At 41.5% G+C, this 25,353-nt stretch overlaps 1 protein-coding gene across 1 annotated transcript in view; it reads right to left on the bottom strand.

Moving 5' to 3' along the window:
- The window catches only part of LOC133406013 (ephrin type-B receptor 1-like), a 100,304-nt gene that overhangs the window by 52,945 nt on the left and 22,006 nt on the right, over positions 1–25,353 (bottom strand). Inside the window, exons 2-5 of the mRNA XM_061683199.1 lie at positions 14,813–14,877; positions 13,491–13,781; positions 12,421–12,639; positions 12,136–12,316 (exon numbers count right to left, since the gene is read on the bottom strand). Coding sequence (XP_061539183.1) covers positions 12,136–12,316; positions 12,421–12,639; positions 13,491–13,781; positions 14,813–14,877 — 756 coding nt within the window. The remainder of the gene's footprint in view (positions 1–12,135; positions 12,317–12,420; positions 12,640–13,490; positions 13,782–14,812; positions 14,878–25,353) is intronic.

The following is a 25,353-nucleotide window of genomic DNA, read 5'->3' as shown; positions in this document are numbered from 1 at the left end:
CTAGTCCTTTACATGAAAAATGTTTCTTTCCCCATATTTGGTATTCCCATCGACTGTTGTAAATCTCAATGCCAATGACTTGACCAAATAATTCTAGCATTTAAACACACAATCAGTAGGCCACATTTGAACTCATTCACTCCCATGTGTCTCAGTTAACATGCATTTTTGACATATCGGTGTTGGGTGGAAACATTTCCAAAATCCTCAGTTTTCAGGTAACCAAAAAGCCATAATCATTGCATTGTCAAAGAGAGCAAGCCATTTTCGAAACTTTGTTGGTTAATAAATTGTAAAAAAAATAACATAAAGTGGTGCCTGAACAATAGTATGGATTTCTGAAAACAGTGCAACACAATAGTGTATGTAGTGTGATTATCTGGGTTATTTATTACTGGAAAAACAAAAAAAAAGTTACAATTAACGCAGTGATTACAGATTAGCAGAGAGGCAGTGGGGGCACTCATTGGACACTTAGCATCATATCATACAATGGTTTACAGTTACTTGGAACACAGCATGCAAAAAACCCTGAGGACTCAACAGCAAGCAGTAGCCTGTTCTAGTAAATTACTATTACAATTTGTTCCATCTGTGCTTTTCTACAATTGCTCACATGTGACAAAGGGTTTAGTAAGAGCCCACGTTATGTAAAGCAATGGCATATACAGGTACAGTAGTGTAGGCTATAGTAAAGGACTGTTTTGTATATTTTGCAATTAAATGTGTCCACGCACACCGAGGATTTCAACCATCAGGGAACCACTTTGTGAAGAAACTCCGGCACCAAAACATCTGGCTGCTTGACTGACTTTTAATCTCTGGATGCTTGACTGACTTTTATTGGCACTTTAGTGCAGCTCCTCAGTTCATGCCCTGTCTCCAACAATCTGTTTAAGCGCCTCAATCTTCTTCACAGCCCCTTCGGAAAAGCTCCCTTTACCCTGAAGGAACCTGCGAAACAGCAGCATTGTCATCCACGTTGGTTGTGCTGAACCTGGAGCAGATCAGCTTATGAAGACGTCAGTGTCAAATAGATGTCAACGCCACAGTAGAAAAAAACAGAACATTGTTAGTGTCCTTCATGTCAGTCCCATTTCCAAACTGGGCTTCATCTGTGGATTGATACAATATGTCAAAGCTAGATGGCTCTTGTAGTTGAATATGTTCATCCACCAGACTTCCATCCATCCATTTTCTGTACCGCTTCTCCTCACTAGGGTTGCGGGCGTGCTGGAGCCCATCCCAGCTATTTCCAGGCAAGGGGCGGGGTACACCCTGAACTGGTCGCCAGCCAATTGCAGGGCACAGAGAAACAAACAACCATTGGCACTCACATTCACACCTACGTGCAATTTAGAGTCTTCAATCAACCTACCACGCATGTTTTTGGGCAGGTGGGAGGAAACCGGAGTGCCCGGAGAAAACCCACGCAGACACGGACAGAAAATGCAAACTCCACACAGGCGAGGCCGGGATTTGAATCCCGGTCCTCAGAACTGTGAGGCAGATGTGCTAACCAGTCGCTCACCATGCCGCCCCACCAGACTTTAAAATGGTTATTTTTGATGACTTTATGAAGCTATATAAAAAAAAAACTACTTTGTAAAAATGAGAACAGTGAGGTGGAGAAAACAAGAGCCCGTCTTATTTATGCATGCTAATTTGATTCCCTTTTACAACTTTTACAAGGGGTTTCTTTCTGCCGATGTAATGTCAGCACAACACTACATCCAGATATATTTTTAAAGACACTACATTGCTTAAAAAACATTACATATATTATATTATATTATGGATACATAGACTGGAGGGGATTGCAGTAGTAGGTCCATAGCAACAAAAACACAGTTATGATACTGTGGCGGCTGTGACTCAGCGGCTGTGACTCAGTAGGAAGAGCAGGTTGTCCCGTGACCGAAGGATAGCTGGTTCGAATCCTGGCTCCAACTGTCTGCAGTTGGAGCTGCAGTAACTGAACTACAGAATGTAAGAACTATTTTTAGAGTTTGCAAACTGTACACCACCCAGAAGCTGCAAGGAGTCTCCGTTTTGAGTACTTTCTCACATTATACAAGTCGATATCTTGTCTCTCTGTGACAGCGTTATATTGACTGTATTTCTGAAATTGCCCCCAAAAGGGACTATTCACTTTTTCTTTAACGACACAATATATATGACATTAAGAATTATATACAGCCGACAGCATTCAATAGGGTAAAACATTTTTAGAGTAGAAAATACCCTTGTTAATGTTCTGTATCTGTGTATATGCTAATAAATGATTTACTTATCTCAGGTATGGAAATGTCAAACATTCATTAATTAATTCATCTCCCATTCCGCTTCTCCTCACTAGGGTCGCAGGCGTGCTGGAGCCTCTCCCAGCTATCTTCGGGCGAGAGGCGGGGTACACCCTGAACTGGTCGCCAGCCAATCGCACGGCACATACAAACAAACAACCATTCACACTCACATTCACACATACGGGCAATTTAGAGTCTTCAATACCCTGCATGTTTTTGGGATGTGGGAGGAAACTGGAGCACCCGGAGAAAACCCACGCAGGCATGGGGAGATCATCCAAACTCCACACAGGCGGGGCAGGGATTTGAATGCCGGTCCTCAGAACTGTGAGGCGGATGTGCTAACCAGTCGTCCACCGTGCCGCCAATGTCAAACATTTACATTTATTTGTTAATAGATTCTTGGATAATTTATCCATCCATCCATCCATTTTCTGAGCCGCTTCTCCTCACTAGGGTCGCGGGCGTGCTGCAGCCTATCCCAGCTATCATCGGGCAGGAGGCGGGGTACACCCTGAACTGGTTGCCAGCCAATCGCAGGGCACATGCAAACAAACAACCATTTGCACTCACATTCACACCTACGGGCAATTTAGAGTTGTCAATTAACCTACCATGCATGTTTTTGGGATGTGGGAGGAAACCGGAGTGCCTGGAGAAAACCCTCGCAGGCACGGGGAGAACATGCAAACTCCACAGGCAGGACCGGGGATTGAACCCGGGTCCTCAGAACTGTGAGGCAGACGCTCTAACCAGTCGCTCACCGTGTCGCCTGGATAATTTATTTGCAGGATTTTTTAAACATTTAAATTCGTTGACCACACAAATGAATACTACCTCCTTTTCCATACAGTACATTGATTCATTTGTGGCCACCATAATATCAACAAGGATCAACAAACAAGCAATCAAAATGACAGATTGCACTATAGGTAACATCAATAGAGTACAAACGCTACATCCCATCAGTGCACCCCTTGCATTGATGCATCTTATTGAGGCTTCCCTTCTAACCCACCCAAATGCTCACTCACTCACTTGTCTCCATCCCATAATAATTTCCTACTGTCCTTGAAACTGATTGTGCCTGTGAGTGCAATTCCATTGAATTTACATCGGCTCTAAATATATGCTGATGTGGTACATTTCATCAGATATTGACTGTTACGGTAAGAAAAATAAAAATAATAATAATTGTATTTGTCACTTGTAATTGAAACTACAGAGCACGGGGGTGGGGGGGGTTATGTACATTAAAATGGAGAAAACAATTTTACATATTCCAAAAATCAGCCACAGAGCAGCAAAATGTGTTAAATAAATAAATCAATAAATTAAATTAAATAATTGACCATTCAGGCATTCATGGGACAAAACTGGAAACTGCAGATCTGACCAAAGTCATTTAACAGAGAACAGAGTCAGGCAACAATCCCTTTCAATCTGTCACCAGGTAGCCGTAAGACTTCATGGAGACAAGAAGTTCAAACTATAATACAAAAGATCTAAAGTTACAATTATTCCCCGCAAACATCATTCATCAGATGCGCGTCCTCTCGTGTTCCCAACGCAGTGTCCTGCATGCACGCACACCTTCATAATTGCAAATCTGTCTTCCTTTGAAGTCGTCTCTTTAGGACTGTCATCACATAATATGTGTGTGCGTGTGTCCTTCGAATAGGCCGACAGACATCTGGCTTGTCAAGGTCATTTTTTTCAACAATGAGTTTGTATGAACGGGGTGTGTCACCATGGCAACACATCCTGCTATTAGTCGTCAACACAGACACAACTCTCCCAACGTCTTTTTCAAAGCTCATTCAAAGATGTCTGTAACTACCAACCCTTGAGGCAGTGTTTTCTTTTCCTCTTTTGTATTTTATTACGATGCTGCCACATAAGGGTACTAGTGATGGAACATTGGAGAAAGACCATGGAACTGGAAATGGAAAGTGATACATGTCTCTGTCCTGACTTTTCAGTACAATATTCCTAAGTGTGTTTAATCTTTAAAGCGTTACGCCCCACAGCAAATTAGCGGTATGTTACTTGGGAGGCACGTATCTGTCCGTGCACCTTGAGAAGAATATAGAGAACTCAAGTTTGACAATGCTGATACAAGAAGAATGTAATGTATATTACAAAGTGAGCAGCATGTTTGCGAGGCCATTTGCACTTAACCTTTTCTATATGCATGGTCATCATTGCGTTTGTTGCATTTAATCAATGTTATGGGTGAGTGGTACTTAAAACATTGACTGTACAAGTAATAAAGCTTTAGTGATGGCAGAAGGTTTGAACATGCATGGAACTGATTACTTATATTTAAAATATTGCTCTCTGTTTGCGTCACTGTACTTAGTTAGACTTTCATGTCTTTTCAATTATGATGCACACTCACCAAAATGTTAGGTGAAACAACACAGTCAAGGTAGAACTTCATTATTAATAATTACTCAAACTGTTGAATTCATAATAACTATATATAGCAGCGGCACAGTGCCCGACTGGTTAGAACGTCTGCCTCACAGTTCTGAGGACTGGGGTTCAAATCCCGGCCCCGCTTGTGTGGAGTTTGCATGTTCTCCCCGTGCCTGCGTGGGTTTTCTCCCACATCCCAAAAACATGCATGTTAGGTTAATTGAAGCTCTACATTGCCCGTAGGTGTGAATGTGAGTGCGAATGGTTGTTTGTTTTGTATGTGCCCTGCGATTGGCTGGCAACCAGTTCAGGGTGTACCCCGCCTCCTGCCCGATGACAGCTGGGATAGGCTCCAGTACTCCCGCGACCCTTGTGAGGATAAACGGCTCAGAAAATGGATGGATATATATATATAGCAGTTGAGTGGTGTTGCGTGTTGAGGGGGAAACAGTTGTATGTTGTGTGACATCTTAATAAACGACAACGCCCCAAAAGAGTTGAATAACGCACTTGGAGCAGGTGGATGTCAATATGCCGGCACAGACATTGTCATGACATATCGAGCGGGTCGATATGTCATGATTTGTTACCTACTCCAAAAACACACCTGAGAGTAGTGCCTTTTACTAAATATTCACAGCATTTTTAAGCTTGTTGCAAGGTTTTTGGATACATAAACAGGTGCAAACCCAATATTAATATTTATGTTTTGCTTTTAATTGACCAACAGTTTGCTGAAATAATGTCCAAACCTAACAATAGACATTTAGTCACTCGTGGGTGAGATGAAGCCAATCCTTGCTGATTTTGGGCAGGAGGCCGAGCGGATACACCCTGACTGAATTGTCAGCCAAGTACAGGGCATATATAAACAAACCACCTCTCACATTCACGCCTATGGGAAATTTAGTCTTTACTGAACCTAACATGCATATTTTTTTAAATAAGGGAGGAAGATGCAGTACCTAGAGATAAACCAGACAAGCACGGGGAGAACATGAAAATTACACTTGCCCACCGTGCTGCTGAAAGGCAAATAAATTATTTACATTTTTGAATAGCCCCAAAACATACAATGTGTGCATTCATAATGGAATGTAGCAATTTCATTAAATAAATTGATCTCAGTTTGTATTAATGTTTATTCATTTGTTTACTGGTAGAAAGGAAAGCACTGTAGGTCATACATTAGTACCACAAAGTTTTGAATGTAATCAAAGAAAAATCAGTGATGAGTAGCCTCACAGTCCTAAGAATCTGGGCCCAATTTTCATGAACGGCTTAAATCCCGCGGGGCAGGCAGCGCAACTGTGTGCCAGGGGTGGGTTAGACCGGCGTTGGTAAATTCGTAGACCAGCGCAGCCCGCCCACTGTGGGTGTGTTGACAGCTGACTTCATTCTTTGTCAATCAAAGCAGCTCCTGTCATTCTCTTTCAATGTGGTGCAACTAACAGTCTCGATGGCGACGTCTCTGTGCACAAGAGAATGATGCGTAATCATAGCATGCCGTACATGAGTGGAGTATTGTCACTGCTCTTGGCTGATGTGGCAACAGACTCGGTGAGTGGGTACCCTAATTAAATACAGAATGAGCTTGTGGTATCGACAAGAAGTGGAGCAGCTGGCCGACACATCCTGGAGCTGAACACGCTCAAGACTGTAGAGATGATCGTGGACTTCAGGAGGGATTCTTCGCTACAGCTGCCCCTCATGCTGTCCAACTGCCCTGCGTCAACCGTTGAAACCTTTAAGTTCCTGGGAATTACAGTATATCAGGACATGAAGTGGGAGACCAACATCAACTCCATTGCCAAAAAGGCCCAGCAGAGGATGTACTTCCTGTGGCTTCTGAGGAAGCACGGCCTGACACAGGAGCTGTTGAGGCAGTTCTACACAGCAGTCATCGAATCAGTCCTGAGTTCATCCATCACAGTCTGGTTTGAGCCGCCACCTCTTCCAGCTCCTTCCCTCAGGTAGGGGCCATCGATCAATGCAAACTAAAACCAGCAGACATTCCAACAGCTTCTTCCCTCTTGCCGTCAAATTGCTAGAGGCTAAGTGACTTTTTTGTTTTTATGTTTCAAAAGTATTTATTGTCAAAATGGCTGTCTATTGTCGGACGAGAGCGGCTCCTACTACCGGACCCAAATTTCTTGTGCGTTTTTGACATACTTTGCAAATCAAGAGGATTCTGATTCTGATAACCGCTGGCAACTTAAATATGTCCGCGGCCCTCAGTATTTAATGTGCACCAATCAAATTCACCAAAATAGTGTGAGTACAACAGGTCTAGCCTGTGCTGGCAGTTAGACGTGGTCTGAGCAGGCATAAATTTACACCGACTTGCTGCCAAATTCTCACTCTGCCAGGCGCATGTCCAAGGATACTCCCTCCACTGCACCAGATGCCCAAGCTTGGTGCAAACAAGTTTGCCAAATTGGTAAGCATGCGCAGCAAGCCTTGCCGTTGCATGGAAAAGAGAATCGCCGGGATTTGCGCACCCCCGGAAGATTCACTGTCTACGAAAACAGAGCCCTCTGTGTGTTGTGTTTCTCCCCAGGCTTGCATTGGTTTTCTTCATTAATTATTTATTTTTCCCCCACATTCCAAAAAAATGCATTTTAAGTTCTTTGAAGACTCTAGCTTATCCATAGGACAGAATGTGAGTGTGGATGGTTGTCTGTTTATGTGTCCTGCGATTGACTGGCGAGCAGTTCAGTGTGTAGTGTGTTTGTCCAAAATCAGTTTGAATCGGCTCCAGCACACCTGTAACCTGATGAGGACAAGTATAGAAAATGGATGGAAGGAAAAGTCTGTGATTTCAATTGGACCAGGTGCACACATGAAAATGTGCATAAATAGATCCGGTAGTTAGTAAGTAACCATACTGACTAAGCACCAGACCTATTTACTCATCATATACGACATTGTTGGTGCAATGTTATTTAAAATTGTCTGTCCTTTCATTTTAATTTACCTTTCCACTTTGGTTTCTTCTGTCTCAGAATAGAACTTGTGCGTCTTTTTAGCTTTCATTTTACCTTTTCCTTAAATGTCTACTGTAATCCTGTATCTCAATTTCTCTGATAATACAGAACTAATTTGTTCTTTTCTAATTAGTATAGCATCAAACAGACTCACTTATCATTTCAACCCATGTACATGAACATCACACAAACACACACTCTTATTACAGAAATACACACGAAGACCAATGCATACAGACACAGGTACACACAATGGATTAGTCTTGAGAGAAATAAGAAATGAGAGGAACTACTTTGGGGAGGAAATGAGGAAAGAGGGCAGATAAAAAGAGAGCGCAAATGAGAAAGATTGAAGGATGAGTATTTCTGTGCCATCTTCACCCGAGTTTTCTTCTGCTGTGGGTTGCTCCCTTGAGCAAAACGACATCTGAGAATGTTTCTGGGCTTGTGATTATTCATTCATAAGTAGATAAACTAGATTTCAGAGAGACCAGTCAGAATGAAATGACTCAGCCTTGCGAGGTGCATCATTGATGATGTTTAATGGACCAAACAAGGACTTCAACATTAAAAAAATAATACATGGCAGTATGGTTATACTATACTGTTTAGCACGTCTGCTTCATCGCAAGGGGACTTGGGTTTAAATATCCATTGAAACACATCTTTGAGTGGAGTTTGATGTTCTCCCCATACTCACGTGAGTTTCTCTTGGTACGCCTTTTTCCTAACACATCCCAAAAAGATGCATTTAAGGCTAATTGAAGACTAAATTGTACAAAGTTGTGATTGTGAGTGTGAAAGGTTTATCTATTATGTGCTCTGCGACTGACTGGAGACCAATCCTGGGTATAATCTGCCGCTTGCCCAAAGACAGCTGGGACTGGGAATGATCAACACACCTTATTGACAAGTACAGTGGGTTGATGCTGAATTGCCACCAATAGTACGAAGTGTTTTTTTCTTTTTAATGCATCTCATTCTAATCGAATAATACTAATTACATGGAAAATACAATGTATTGTCTGTATTGGAGCTCAGGTACGCCTTTTGGGGACTTGTCTCCTATTGGCTAGGCACAAAGCGAATCTACCACTTTATTTTAGAGTACTTCACGACTTCAAAATGTGACGTGGTGGGTAGACACAGAACCCTTATTCTATTCTATTTAGCCATGTCCACTACTCAAAGACCTCAAATGCTTCTGCACCAACCGACGGGGACAAGATCTGAGGGAGACCACTTTCCCGGAGGGGTTGCTATGGAGGATTCCGCATCAACCGACCACGTCAGGAAAAAACTTTTTCCTGAAGGTGTCTACCTCTGCCGCTTGATCTCATTAGATGTATTCCTATGCTGTTTTAACTAACAATGTACAGCACCATACTACAGTATATGATAAATGTTGCCCACTCTGCATCCATTGCAGCCTGGTTAACCTGGCAGGGGATCCCCCCAAGTGGGGTCACTTCTTAGGGTTTCTCCTTTTTTACTCAAATGGGGTTTGAATTTTTTCCTTATAAGGTTGGGGGGTTTTGATCAGGGTGATGTCACTGATCTTTGTCAACTGTGGGCCTGTCAAGCCCTTTGAGACTCATTTGTGATTAAGTGCGAGACAAATAAACTAGGCTTTAAACCAATTTTATCGGGCTGATCGGTATTGACCGATATTTAGCATTTTATGCTGATCGGCTGATCAAGTTTAATGTCATAATTCGCCTGATAGGCTCCGCAAAAGACTAACTCCGCGTCGTCGCGTGCACAGTATATTTGAATCCAAAAGCTAGTTTATTTTTAGCCTTGTCGCGTGTCTTTTGACTAGTACTGTAAATATCTGACGGCCAATGAAGTTATTTTGAAAAAAAAAACGTTGGCGGTGTGGGACAGGCAACACGTAATGCTCGGATCAGACAACAAGACACATTTGCTCTTTCCCGATTGCACTATGTCAGACTACTGCAATAAAATATTGCTTTTTTACGATCAGTGGGCTGCATGCTAGCGTATGTTTTTAAAAAGGCAGCGGGAGCAAAACTGAGTGTGGTTGTACTTTATTGAAGTATTTAACAATGCACTCCCATTATTTTTTTATCAATCCTCATCCACAAATCCATCAAAGTCTTCATCTTCTGTATCCGAAATGAACAGCTAAACAAGTTCTCCATCAAACATGCCAGGTTCCCTCTCGTCATTGTCGGAGTCAGTCTCATTGCCGGGGGGCTGTTCAGCTATGATGCCGGCTTTCACGAAAGCTCGGACAACAGTCAAAGCAGATGCCTTAGCCCAGGCATCCACAATCCATTCACATATGGTGGCGTAACTCGCCCGGCGTTGCCTCCTAGTCTTAGTAAAGCTGTGTTCGCCGTCTGTCATCCATCACTCCCACGCCGCTCGCAACTTTACTTTGAACGCCCTGTTTACACCGATGTCCAGCGGTTGGAGTTCCTTCGTCAAGCCTCCTGGAATAATGGCAAGCTCCGAGTTCATTTGCTGCACTTGGTTTTTCACAGCGACTGCGAGATGGGCGTGCATGGAGTCACAGATCAACAGGGATGGTGATGCGTGGAAAAAAAACATCCGGTCTCTTTACGTACACCTCACTCAGCTAATCTCTCATTTTCTCCTCGTCCATGCAGGCCTTTTGATTGGCCTTAACGATAACTTCGGCTGGAAACTTTTCTTTAGGCAGCGTCTTCTTAGAAATTACCGTAGTTGGCAGTTTCTGTCCATTACCATGGCAACCAAGAACAACAGTAAAAGCCGACTTCTCGTATCCCGTTGTGCGTATGGCTACCGTGCTGGTCCCCTTCTTCTCTACAGTGTGGTTCACTGGAATGTCAAAAGTGAGCGAAAGTGAGCGGCACATTCCTCCATTTTGTGATCGGATCGGTGATCAGTTATCATTTTTTTAAACTCGCTGATCGGTTTTCGATGATCGGCCCCAAAAATCACGATCGTGTAAAGCCTAAAATAAACTTGACTGCAGATTGTCACTCATATTTATTAGTTTTCCTCTCGTTTGTTTAGCCTGACAGCGGTTGTACAACCCCAATTGCAATGAAGTTGGGACGTTGTGTTAAACATAAATAAAAACAGAATATAACGATTTGCAAATCATGTTCAACCTATATTTAATTGAATATACCACAAATACAAGATATTTAATGTTCAAACTGATAAACTTCGTTGTTTTTAGCAAATAATCATTAACTTGGAATTTTATGGCTGCAACACGTTCCAAAAAAGCTGTGAAAAGGTCATGTTTACCACTGTGTTACATCACATTTTATTTTATTTCATTTAACAAGATTCAATTCAATAAACATTTGTGACACTAATTGCTGAAGCTTTGTTGGTGGAATTCTTTCCCATTCTTGCTTGATGTACAGCTTCAGCTGTTCAACAGTCCGGGGTCTTCGTTGTGGTATTTTAGGATTCATAATGAATCCTCAGTGGAAGACGCATGAAAGCCCACATGGAGTTTGCTAAAAAGAAAAAACACCTGAAGGACTCCAACATGGTGAGAAATAAGATTCTCTGGTCTGATGAGACCAAGATAGAAATTGTTGGCCTTAATTCTAAGTGGCATGCATGGAGAAAACCAGGGACTGCTCATCACCTGTCCAATACAGTCCCAACAGTGAAGCATGGTGGGGGCAGCTGGCATGCTGTGTGTGTGTTTTTCAGCTGCAGAGACAGGGTGACTGGTTGCAATGGAAGAAAAGATGAATGCGGCCAAGTCCAGGGATGTCCTGGACGAAAACCTTCTCCAGAATGCTCAGACTGGGGGGAAAGTTCACCTTCCAACAAGACAATGACCGTAAGCACACAGCTAAAATAATTAAGGGGTGGCTTCAGAACAACTCCGTGACTGTTCTTGAATGGCCCAGCCAAAGCCCTGACTTAAACCAAATTGAGCCTCTCTGGAAAGACCTGAAGATGGCTGCCCACCAACGTTCACCATCCAACCTGACAGAACTGGAGAGGCTCTGCAAGGAGGAATGGCAGATGATCCCCAAATCCAGGTGTGAAAAACCTGTTGCATCATTCCCAAAAAGACTCATGGGTGTATTAGCTCAAAAGGGTGCTTTTACTAAATACTGAGCAAAGGGTCTGAACACTTATGGCTGTGTAATATTTCAGTTTTTCTTTTTTCATAAATCTTCAAAGATTTCAACAATTCAGTTTTTTTTCTGTCAATGTGGGGTGCTGTGTGTACATACACTGCAATATAAAAAAGAGTCAAACATTTAATGGGGTCTGAATAATTTCCGTACCCACTGTATATCGGATTAATTTAGTCTACAAGACACAATTGTGTTGTATATTCTTTGAATATGGATTTCTTTTTTCAAATTCTACAAAGAATGAAGTCAAACACATTTTGGACTTCATCAGCTTCAAAAGTAAAAAAGATTTACCTCTGCACAAGTTGTCACTGTCTGGTTCATAACCCGCCTTACAGCTGCAGCTGCCAATGGGTACCATCCACTCCCCGTCGCCATTACAATACAGCTTTATGGGAACATCCACTTCCTCTGCATTGGGAATACAACTTCCTCTGGCAATGACAAGTGATGTGGATTCTGCGCCGGTAAGTGTCTGGGAAAAATGTTAAAACACATTTTAAAAAATGATTTTTAAGTTCAGTGCAATAACTAAGTCACCAAAGAGACTTAGAAAGAGCAATTGGGTACAGTGCGTACCTCTGGGAAGTAAGCAAAGTTCTGAACTATGCTGGGACATTTTTTGTAGAAAACTCTGACAGCAAGGAGAGACATGCAGGCTCCCAGATCCTGGAAAGCCAGATGAAACCCTTTTCCTTTGGACAGTGGGCCAAAACTTCGGACCTCTGTGTTGACCTTCATCAACCTTCCTCCAAAATCAACTTGGGAGAAACTCTCATCTGCTGCAATGGTATCCACCTATTGCAAATGGATCAAGAAAGAGTGGAAGAACAAGCACAAGTATAAACCTTTGATGTTGTTTGAATTACCTTTTTAACAAATAGCACAAAAGTAGGAGAGAGAGCAAGAAATCACAATACAAAATATAAAACTGATTTTCCCAAAAATTGGTCGAGGTGAAGTGCATGCATATCTGATTATTTGTTGGAAGCAATAGCTCCTTAAAAACTGATCTGTAAAAAATAGAGAAAATACAATGTTAGTAGCAGCAAGGTTTGTGTCAGCATTCAAGTTATTGTTCAATTTGAACAGCTGGTGCGGTGAGTAGCTTTCTGCAGGTACTAATGCTATTGTCACTCCTTTGTTAATAAATAGCCAGATCCAATCTAATACTGCACACTGGGGTGACACGGCATTGTACACTGTATATGGAGGAAACATGCTGTCAAAACTCATGGGTTGAGCGCCACTATTTACTTATTTAGCACTGAATTGTGAAATACAAATATCAAATCATAATAAACGATAATTTAAAAAAACAACGTAAAGATATGAATTCAGAGCTGGAATTTGTCGGATTGGCCATTTACCAGCCAATTCGTACATTGCGAGCATCTGCTCCATGCTCTTTGAAAATGTTGTCATTTTGTATTTGTGTTTGACTCTTTGTCCCGTTCAATAAACGGCTGAAAGTGCATCAGTGACTGTGGCTCTGATTCTTTTTTCACTTCCCTGGCACGGCAGCGTATCTGAAGCTCTGAATTTTGACTCAGCACAAGGCAAAAAAAGTCGACCATTTCTAAAGTTGTGATAATCCTTCAACTAATGTTTTTGCTTGTTGTTTTTGTCACTGCAAATTCTATAGTTACCTTAAGGAAGGGGGCATTTGCCCAGTAGTCCACCCCTCTGATGCCCTCTGACACGGCCCTGTCTGTTTCCAGGTAGTAAAGGTTGAATGTCTCTTTGCAGGAACCAAGGACACTGGGGATGGAGGCGCAGTCTCGTACAGTGAAGCGGATTTCCACATAGATCCGCAGCGCTGCCCGTCTGTCAACGTATGTCGTGAGGAGCCAGTTGTTCTGACTGGGCTCGAACACATTGCATACTTGATACGTCCTGATGGTGTTGAGGTTCTCATCATAGCCACTCACCTCCTCCCACTGGGGAAAATGTTTGTGTGTGAATCAAACAGGCAGGTGGGGTTTGGAATGAGCACGGAGAGAGAGGAGATAGGAGAAAGCTAAATGATTAATGGGTTTACCAAACCTTGACTTAGATTAAACTGAGTTCTCTCTTCTTTTTTATCTCTTCTCAGTCTTGTTCAGTACTGCACCGGGTTATGCATCCATTATCAGCAATACACAATTCAAACACACACAAACCATCACCTGAGCTGGAGTTGACTTTATTTAATTAGAAAATATCTAATGAGGTCACTGATGGTGACTTCTGTGCAGGACTAGTGAGTTTACGTCCCACTTATTGACGGTGTGAGTACGAATGGTTGCCTGTCTCAATGTACATATGCTCTGTGATTGACTGACGACCAAACCAGGGTGTAGTCTACTTTCGCCTGATGTCTGCTGGGATATGATGCAACTCTCAGTGACCATGAACAAAAATGGATGGATGGAATATCTAATAAATTACAAAGGGGTGCGTTGCAAGGCAGCCTAAATTATATGCTTTTTCACCGCCAAAGAAAAAAGGGTAGTGTCTTTTTTAACCTACAGATGAAAATATATATTGTATTTTGTGGGGTCTTGCATGTAAGAAAATACATTTTGGTTATTGCTGTTTACAATATACACTGTGAAAAAAGTGAATGGGATTGCAGATTACAGACTGCACTTTTATTTATTTATTAATTTTATTTATTCATTCATTCACTGTAATTATTGTACATTATGTTTTATGTACAGCACTCCTACAGCTGCGGTTGCCTTTAAAGTGCTCGAGAAATAAAGTTGAGTTGAGATTTTATATTTTTTGGATTTAAAATGAAACAATGTTTTTAGGGCACGGCTCTGTATTTTTTGACTATATTTCATTTTAGCAGTATTATGATAATACTGATAATCGTGTTTCATCTCAATAATGGATCACCTTGAAGTGTATTCAAACTATTCACACTTCAGCACACAAGTCTATTCATGCTCACGTCCATTCTTAAAAAAAATAATTTTCTTACTCCATTAGCAGGGAATGATATCCAGCCCAGCTCAGCCGTTGCTGTCCTTGTATCCATCACAGTATCTGTCATGCAAAAGAGGACAGAAAAGGAAATTAGGAGTGAGTTTATAATTGAAGCAGTTAATGGTGTGTGGTCAAGATGAGCATGAGGATTGATTAGTTAATTATTAAGAATTCTGTCGATTGTATGGAATTGATTGTTGAATAATTGTTTTTTTTTTTGATAGCAGAGTGAGCTGTTTGGCCACAAACAGGAGAGGTGTGTTCATTCTCATCTCAACTTGGTTTTTGTGTTCTAAAGAGGAACAACTTTGTTGAACTACAGTCATAACTTCCTCCTTTCAAAAACAATAAAGAAAAATATATAATCATAACTGAAAATTCATTGTCATATATAGATTTTACACCAATTTTATCGGGCTGATCGGTGTCGGCCGATATTTAGCATTTTATGCTGATCGGCTTTAATGTCCTAATTCGCCGATCCGTCATTGATCGGCTTCGCAAAAGACATTTACTCCGCGTCACCATCGCGCACAGTATTTATGAATCCAAAAGCTGGTTTATTTTTAGCCTTGTCGCGTGTCTTTTGGCATAGTATTGGAAATATCTGACGGCCAATAAAGTTATTAAAAAAACAAAAACATGTCGGCGGTGTGGAACATACAACCCATCTTAGACAGACAATACGTAATGCCCGGATCAGACAAATTTGCTCTTTCCTGATCGCACTCACAGACTACTGCAATAAAATCTTGTACTCCGATACCACAGCATCCCGTTTTTCTACGAATCACTGGGCTTTATCTTGTCAACTCAAATGCGACTGGATACACTCGTTACCGTGGCGACGACAACAAGAGTGGAGCAAGCCGACTGTATTATAAGAACAGAATGGGTAGAAATGCGTGTTGGTGGTCAACGCTGCTCAGGACAGGAGAGGACGTTCGTTTAAGGCTCGCTTGAGGTATGTTCGGCTCGCAAGCAGGCAACAAAACGTTATGTAGCCTAGCAAGCTAGTGCTAGCACGAACGGTTGTACGTAAACATGCCTGCCGTTCTGTCAAATCATGCTCTAAAGTTTTGGTGTGGGTCAAGTAATTTAATTACAATAAAGTAATTTAATTACAGTCAATTAGCACCCATTATTTATTTGATGTTGTAATGTTGGTTTGACCTCACTGATTAGAATACACGATCTGACTAGAGCAGTGATTTCCAACCTTTATGGAACCCAGGAACATATTTTACAATTGAAAAATCTCACGGCACACCAACAAACGAAAATGTCACAAAAAGTGGATACATTAATTACTGTATTTACTTCCTGCCATCTAATAGAAGACCATTCATTTGCTGTCTGTCACTATTCCTCACTGGCATAAGTAGAGGAACAAAGATACATTATTTATTGTAAATATAATTTTTGGAACAATTAAGTACACATGTATATACAGTAAATGAACAGGTCAAATATTCCTCCAACTTGTGATCGGATGGGTGTTCGGTTATCGTTTTCTTTTTTTTTTTTAAACTCGCTGATCAGTGATCGGTGATCGGCCCCAAAAATCCTGATCGTGTAAAGCCGAATTTTGTCCACCGAGCGTCCTCAAATTGTACATAGTGTTATTTCCATTCGGTGTATTTATTTTATTTTTTTTAAATTTATGGACAAATGTTTACTTACCAGCTCCCTTTGACATATGTTATGAATCTAACAGCAGTTTGCCAAAGTGCTGTCTGGTGCATAACTTTGAGGTCAAATCTTGGCAGATATTTTAATTTGAAGAGAGATACAATGCCGACTAGCATTAAACAAGAAAACTGCAAGCAAATTAAACAAGTGTTACACTTTGGTAAAAACAGATTATAAACTCTAATCCACAATCTTATGGAAAAAATATACATTGTGATGTTGCCTTAGTCAGTACATTTTGATTTACTGTACACGTCTCCATTTTTCTCCAAGGTCCCAGTTTACATCCACTGGGTGCAATTCAATCTTTGGCCAAACTATACTCTCCTTTGTCAACGCTCTATGACCCTATGTTCCCTTTCAGTGTGTTTTGCTGCTTTTCTTTACCAGTTGAGCAATTGCATCACAACAGAACAGGAAAGCTGCTGGTCGCTAATAACAGACCGGAATTCTCGTACAGTACAGTACATTGTATACACTTTCATTTTGTGTGCAAATGACATAACGGAGAGTAGTTTTAAAAGAAATTTCAGTCCCACTTTACAATAAGAGTACTGTATACAATTATAATTAACAAAGAACAACAAACTGTGAAACATGAATTAACTGTTATTATACTTAATACAAACATGGTGATTTGACAATTGACAATTAGGCTTCCCTTTGCCAAGTACAATTGGTTACAAGTTACATTTATTGCTATTTGAGTAGCATCTTTAATTTTTGTAAATGTCAAGAGCTATCCTTGTAGTTACTGGTTTGGAGCTTAGGTGGTGCTTTGCCTCTCTCTCTCTCTCTCTCTCTCTCTCTCTCTCTCTCTCTCTCTCTCTGTCTCTCTCTTTCCCTCTCTCCCTCTCCTGTAATCAGCACCACCTTGGCCGCACACCTGTTTTCAATCAGCCGTCATCATCTCTGCCTGCATAAAAGCCGGCCAGATCCTGGAAATCCTCGCCAGAGTATTAACGTTCGTACACCGGCCTTGCACATTCTCGGAAGCTACGCTTAATTTGTATTATTCTGACTCGTCTTGTTCTTCCTCGTCCTCAGTGCTCCTTTTGTGTTCCCCGCATTGCTGACTTCTTCCACCACGCCGCCAAGCCATTCACCTGCTCATGCCACCGTCTGCCGCACGTTCCCCGTCTTGACGACCCGCCATTACCCCTCAGAGATCCGATTCCCACTTCCTTTTCCAACAAATTATCCACCACAAACTTCTCAGCCTCCGCTTGCTACAGGGTCCAGTAAAAACGGATACCTTCATGTAGTGACAGAATACTCTGGCCAGCATGGACCCAGCAACCCCAAAGGCGCAAAGACAAGCACTCACCGTCCAAGGCGCTTTATAGGAAGACAGGATAAAGCTCTCCAGAAAATAATTTCCATCCTTTCTGCCAAATTGCAGTCCAACCACCCTCCCGTAAGTACTCCTTCCGAGCCCGCGGCCTCCAATCCAACCAGCCTCCCGTGCAAAGAGCCTCATGTTCCTCTGCCCGAGCCCTAGTCTGGGGCCCAAAGGCCATGCAGTCAATTTCTCCTCAATTGGTCCCTGGTATTCAATTTACAACCGTTAAGCTACCCCACCGAACAATCCAAAGTAACATACGTAACTAACCTCCTACGCGGAAAAAGCAGCAAACTACTGCGTTATGGCACAACTTCTCCCAGATATTCTCGTCATACACCTCCTTTTCTGTGGAACTAAAGAAAGTTTTTGATCACCCCGTTCAGGGCAGGGAAGCGACTCGATGCCTCCTTACTCTCACTCAGAGCTCGAGTTCCGTAGCTTCGTACTCAGTAGAATTTAGGATACTTGCGGGTGAATGCAGGTGGGATGACGCGGCGTTAAGGGGTATATTTTTAAAAGGGCTTTCGGATCAGCTCAAAGATAAGCCAGGCGCCCGGGACGAGTCCTCCTCCCTCCAAGAGCTTATCTCGTTATCCATTTGTTTGGACAACCGGCTACGTGAAAGAGCATAAGAGAATGGGTTCAGAACGTGTAAAATTACATTCTCACTGAGCATTGCGCCTTGCCTGGCTTCTGAACCTCTGACCGCCTCCTCGTCACCCCCCGTTGCACCAGATGAACCCATCCAACAACTCGCCAACACCCGGTTAGAAGCCCAGGAATGTCAGCACCGTGTCACCCAGCGACTGCATATATTGCGGTAAATCAGGCCATTTCATCTCCACATGCCCCTTGAAACCAAGAGACCTGGCTCACCACGACCCGAGAGCGCCATGGTGAGTGAAACCACCACTTCCCCAAGCTCTCCCCAAGCCTCACAAAGCCATGTCTCTGTAAACCACAGGACGGCGGAACGTCCAAAGTCTTTACTGGTCTTTGTCAGAAGATGAAATTCGTCCATTTTTGTTGGGTAGGGAGCGTAGATTCACAAGGTGAATCGATGGGAACGACAATTTGTATCCTCTCTTGCAGAGCTTCACTTGGATGCCGGCACGCTTCCCCCTTCGTCGCCTACGTCTCCATGCGCCAAAGACCGGAGCCCCCTCCACCCACGGTGACTAACTCGGGGAAAAAACTGAGCGGATTTGCAAAAGTTGGTGAAAGAAAGTCCGGGCTAGACTCCCTGATATTTAGCAAGTCTACCCTTGTGTACGTGAGTCGCGTAATGTCTCCAAAGACGAACAAAAAAAAGCACATACGCGGATCCCAAGACCGGACCTCCAGACAGACTGTTCATGCCCAATTCCGCACGCTCTGACGTCTTTCAATGTTGTAATGCTGATTACCTGTGCTTGCTAAAATAAGCTTCAAACCATTTAAGAGGAAACTTTTTAGTGAAACAACAGCAAGTGACCTGCCATCAGTTGTAAAAAAAGACAATTTTGCTATTAAGCATCCCTGTATGGCTTGTAGGTTAACTTAATCGCATGCATAATTAACACTTGAATGATACGGTTGACATAAGTTACACATCATGCTGCCAACACAGACCCCATCATGCAACCTTTTGTAGTAAAACATGGTGAGAGAATGACATTACACTGTGAAGAGGTCTCAGGCAAACACGCCACTTGATTCTTCACATGCCCTCCTCCTCCAGCATTTGGTTCATGCTGTCACCCTGCTTCTCATTATCTCCCTTCTTCCTCACACCCTCCCCACCTTCATCCTCTCCTTCACGCTTCCTCTCTGTCTTTTATCTGCCCCCTTCACTTTGGGTGTTTCTTTTTTTGTCAGTTAGCTTGCCTAATTACAGCAGAACCCACTTTTTTTCAGCTCTCCCTTGAGAATGAAGGTCATTTGAAGAAATGAAATTCTTGTCAGGCGCAATGCATGCCACTATCAGAAATCACAGAGCAAAGCTTATTCAAACAGTAACAATTGTCACGATCCAATTTGTAGCATCAGTGCATTCAGTGCTGTCTTGTCAACAAACATTCTGTGAAAAAAACACTCTCAAGAATACAGCTATTATTCTTGGTATTCATTCAGTTTTTGGTATTCTTCTAAGCCTATCCAAAGGTCTTTGTAGTTGGTGTACAAAGAACAGGCCTTAAAGAATGATGGTACAAATTCAACACAATAAATCATGGAAATCCTACGTATTAGCAATTCTCAAAGAGGGCTTTGGATTTAGGGCTTGGCAGGGAGAATATGTATTTCTTTTTCATGCTGCAATGCAACTCATAACATTTTAGTGAGGATTTGGGTTAAGGTATTTGAATTCTCTATTTGAGTCACAATTGCATCCGAAGACCAATGAGCAGACTATCTTGTGTGTCCAGTAGTACACAGATATAGCAAAAAAACAAAAAACATAAAAAACAACCCCCCCCCCCCCACACACACACACACACACAAAATAACCATACATTTCATATCTTATATACTGTTTAGGGTTGCAAAGAGCTAGAATCTATCCCAGCTAACTGTGGGCCAAAGGAAGACAACACAGGACTTTTCGCTATTCACAGCCAATACTAGTAATGCACATAATACAGTATGATTTGTAGAAAATGGTCATCCGGGGGTTAGAAATACAGAGACAATACCAAATGGATGATATAAAACATGGTGAAGCATATTTGTTGTTTTTGATTTGATGATGCATGGCAATAAATGACAAAAATAAAAATTTTAACGTGATCTAAACCTGTTGCTGGATGCTGTATATATTTCACACCAGACTCCTTTTTAGTCTCCCCTTGAATAGGTTCATCACCTTACCGAAGGAAGTAAATACAGGAGATGCATGTTCTCCTCCATTGTTGTTTGTTAGCGTGTTCGTGTGAATTTAGCAGAGTACCCCAGTACTATTTTGAAGTGGAAGACCGACCACTGCAAACTGAGGTGGAGGTGAGCTGAGCCCAGCCAAGCTGGTACTGTGTAGTGGAAAATAGTCATTGCGTCATACTGAAGTACCACATAAAACATTTACAATTTTTGAGTATATCTATGATACACAAATTAAGCCGATCCACAGTTTGCATTTTCACTTTGACCAAATGAATGCGTTTTGTTCTTACAATACAAACCAGACTTCACACAAATCTGTTCACATTCATTTATAGTGGTGGTAATAATTAAGAAATACAAAATCCCATAAATAAATATAACCTTCCTTTTGGGACAGCTGTATGTTGCAGTTTAACTCAGCTTGCATTTACAAACATTCAAGTAAATATTATATGGGTATTCATGATTAAATGAAGACAAGCCTAATTAGTAGTCTTATGTTTCATTGTCTATAGGCTTATTAGAGTGTAATTGCTCATCATTCTAACTAACAGCACACACCTCTTTGTGCATCCATCCATCCATCCATTTTCTGAGCCGCTTCTCCTCACTAGGGTCGCGGGCGTGCTGGAGCCTATCCCAACTGTCATCGGGCAGGAGGCGGGGTACACCTTGAACTGGTTGCCAGCCAATCGCAGCCTCTTTGTGCAGAGTAGGGAATACTATATAATCAGCCTAATTACTTTTGAGGCTGTGGTTGCACCCATCTCCACACCTCCTGAATCTATGCTGTGCCACCTCATGGAATCTAAACCAATCAATCGCATAAGGACCAGCAGGTGAATCTGTACGGTACTGCAGCCCTGAGAGAGGCTGTTAAAAACATTTTGAAGCCCACATGGAAGACATCGAACTACTTCCGTAACAGATGCTAAATTGTATGATGTTACTGTGTGTGATCAACTAGTGTTGCTGTACAAATGGTAAGGTCAGACCATTGTATGCTAATTAGCCTTGCATTCCCCATACAAATGACTCTGCTGTCCAAAGCGTGCCAATTACTCCTTACATATAGGTTTGTGAACGCGTGTGTCTGTGTGTGTATAATACAGCATACACTGTGTGTAATGCCACGTAAAGAATGACAGGTTTTGTGGAAGAAGAACAACTATAGGGACGCACAAGCATGCATGTTCACAAGGCAAACACGCTAAAAGCCCTCCTGGAGTGTTAGACGTCACACTACCCACAGAGATGATTGCTGACCAATTCAAGTGGAATAACACAGTGTCACAAAAGGGCGTCTCAGTTTGGACCATTTGGAAATACTTGCACATTCACATGGCGTATTTATTTAGAAACAGCGCTCAGTGTGATGCAGTGCAGTTGCAAACTACAACTACGATAATAAACAGGTTCTTAATACCCCCCTGGTCAGTGGCGGGTGATGCATTTGGCACCCGGGCCTTCAGTAAGACCGGCCACTATCTCATCACAATTATAGAAACTACAATACAACAGCACACAACTGTGCCACGTAAATCTTTTGGTGCAGTTCAGAATCAATATTTATCAAATAACATGAACAAAAATAAAAATAGTCAATACTGAGCAGAAATGCTGATTGCTAAAGGTACTGTTTAATGTGTGCAGATAGCTACAGATGTGTTTTACTAATCTAAGTTGGTTTGCGTTGACCAACCACTCAGAGGGCGGAAAAATACTGACGTGATCAAGGGCTTGGGAGGAAAGATTTGAAATCTTATTGGTTAAAGAAACAACAGTCCCATTGCTAATCGGCCAGGAGAATTACATTGATATGGCTATACAAAGAGGCTGAAATCTGATTGAACATTTAAAAAAAAACAACATTATTTTATTTTATTATTATTATTTTTTAAATCAAACGTCCAAGTATTGTACTGGAAGCAGTGCAGCCAAGAGAAACGCTACAAAATAGAGAGAACAGAGAGTCGGAGAAAAAAAAATACAATTCCATGGTACAATTGTTAAAAATGTAGGTTGGAAATGAAGGTGAGTGCTTCTGATAGTTTTTAGGCTAGCAGAGAAGGCCTCACTGTACCTGACAGTTTTAATCAAAACGGAACATTATTATCGTTCTAAAGGCAGAATATTTGATGTGTATATATATATATATATATATATATATATATATATATATATATATATATATATATATATATATATTTGATACATCTCTTGTATTTGGGACGATTACAGTATATTGTGCAAGGGGTCATAATGTTGTAACTGGTCGATGTATAGTAAGAATGCAGAGACAGACTACAGATTTTCTGCACCCAGGCCTCTTCAGCAACAAGAACTACCCCTTGTACAAAAAGTACAAAGTCTGATCCATTAATGTTCACATTCTACATCAGCTAATAGGTTCACCCTGATCTCTCACAAGAGTCTATTCAGCAGTTTTAAAACATCGTATCAGCAGAAAATAAGCATAATTTTAAAACACTGTGGAGAAAATTACGTGTACGCAACAAGAACAAGACAACTGCATCTAACAATGTAATTTGAAGGTTTCAGGTGTTTTCATTATGATTTTTGATCAGTTCCAAATGCCATGATGGCCCACGGCGGAAGAAATAGAATTTTAGATGCATCACAGATGCACAAGGATTCTGAATCTATCATGTAATGCTGCTATAAATAAAATAAAAAAAACAGAGGAAGCTGAAGTGTAGCATGCTGTGATCAATGTGGTGCAAATACTGTAAAGAGCACGGCAGTGCATAATCAGTGTTTTTCTTGCTTTGTTTTCAGTGAAGTGGAAGACGTTCTTATGAAAATTGCACCCAGCAGAGACCTGGCACATTTGCTTACAAATCTGATCTTTGACTGAGCAAACACATACAGTGCCGTAAACAAGTAGGGGTGTCCCGATCCGATATGATCGGACCAATTTCAGCACAAGAACAAGAACTGGATTAAATCAGTAGAGACCTAAAATGTCCGACAAAAGCACTCTGATACAAGCAGTCCATTCCAGTCTCGACTCCAGCTAGGGCTGCAAAATATATATTTGGAGCATCGTCCTTGCAATGTATATATGTGTCCGCAGTCATCATTGCAGGGTCCTGCGCAATGTTGGTGTATTGATATGCAGTCAATCAACTGTAATGTTAATACAGGTACTGTAAGTGACCAACAGAGGGACCTGGTTGGCTACGCTAATAACATTAGCACCTAACTGGACATGAAAAGACATGACTTTAACTTCTTCTCTGGCTGGACTGTTGCTCAATGCTACAGTGCATTTAAATACAGGTAGACTTCATACAAATGACTGTGTACCTTTGTACTCTACTGAGCATAGTTTTTCTAGAGAGGGAAAAGGAGAAATCTGAGCTGGTTTTCACATTACGTGTGTGTTATCGCATCCTATTTTTTAACTTTGCAATATAGAGTATATCGCATGGTTAAAGAAAATCCCAATGTCATTTGTTTCCAAAGTAATGCAGCCCTAACTCCTGTATTTCTATCTTCTTTGCCTACAAAACCAAAAATATTCTATATCCACAGCAAAATAACATATGATTGCCAGCACTTGTTAGAATTACGATCGTCCGGTAATTTTGGGCTCGTAGCGTACTCGGGAGTGTTTATAAGCCTCGGAGAGCTTCATCTTAGCAGCTTAAGCCGATTGAGGAGCAAGCGGAGGCGGTGTGCCCGCTGCTGTCGAGTGGAGTAACAGCGAAACTACAGTAAATGGCAACGTTCCTTTATGCTGTACATGACTGCAGTTCTAAAAATCTGACTGTTTATGTACTTTTAAATTACTGATGCATAATAATATAGACTACATACATGCATTGATTATTTTCATACTACAAAATAAGTAATACAAGTATGTACGATTTTTGCTGATATTGTGTCGGATCAATATCGGTATTGGCCAACACTCAAGGCTGGAACCCCTTTCTCTTTTTTTTTTTTTGAATAGTTTTGCCACTTTAATGTTTAAGATCATCAAATAAATGGAAATATCAGACAAAGAAAACCCCATTAAACATAAAATGCAGTTTTTACCTGTAAATACTAATTTTATTAAAGAGGAAAAAAAGTATTCATAGCTACTTGGTCCTGTGTGAAAAGTTATGGCACCCCAAAACCTAATAACTGGCTGGGCCATCCTCAGCAGCAACAACTGAAATCAAGCCTTTTCTATAATGAGTCTTTCACATCTCTGTGGAGATATTATGGCACACTCTTCCTTGCAGAATCGTTTTCATTCAGCAACACTGGAGGGTCTTCGACCATGAATGGCCTTTTAAGGTCATGCCACAGCATTTAAATCGGATTCAAGTCAAGACTTAAGACGAGGCCACTCCAAAACCTTAATTTATTTTTTTTAAAGCCATTGAGAAGTTGACTTGCTGGTGTGTTTTGGATCGTTGTCGTGCTGCAGAACCCAAGTACTTGTCAACTTAAGGTCAAAATCTAATGGCCAAACATTCTCCTTTAGGATTTTCTGGTAAAGAGCAGAACTCATGGTTCCATCAATCACGACAAGTCGTCCAGATCCGGAGGAGCAAAACAGCCTGACCATCACACTAGCTCCATGTTTGTCTGTTGGTATGCATTACATATATGCTAGATATAACGAG

This window comes from Phycodurus eques, chromosome 8, assembly GCF_024500275.1.
Source record: "Phycodurus eques isolate BA_2022a chromosome 8, UOR_Pequ_1.1, whole genome shotgun sequence".
Lineage (NCBI taxonomy): Eukaryota > Metazoa > Chordata > Actinopteri > Syngnathiformes > Syngnathidae > Phycodurus > Phycodurus eques.
The sequence above is the reverse complement of the archived record's forward strand: the minus strand, read 5'-3'. Positions and strand labels throughout refer to the sequence as shown.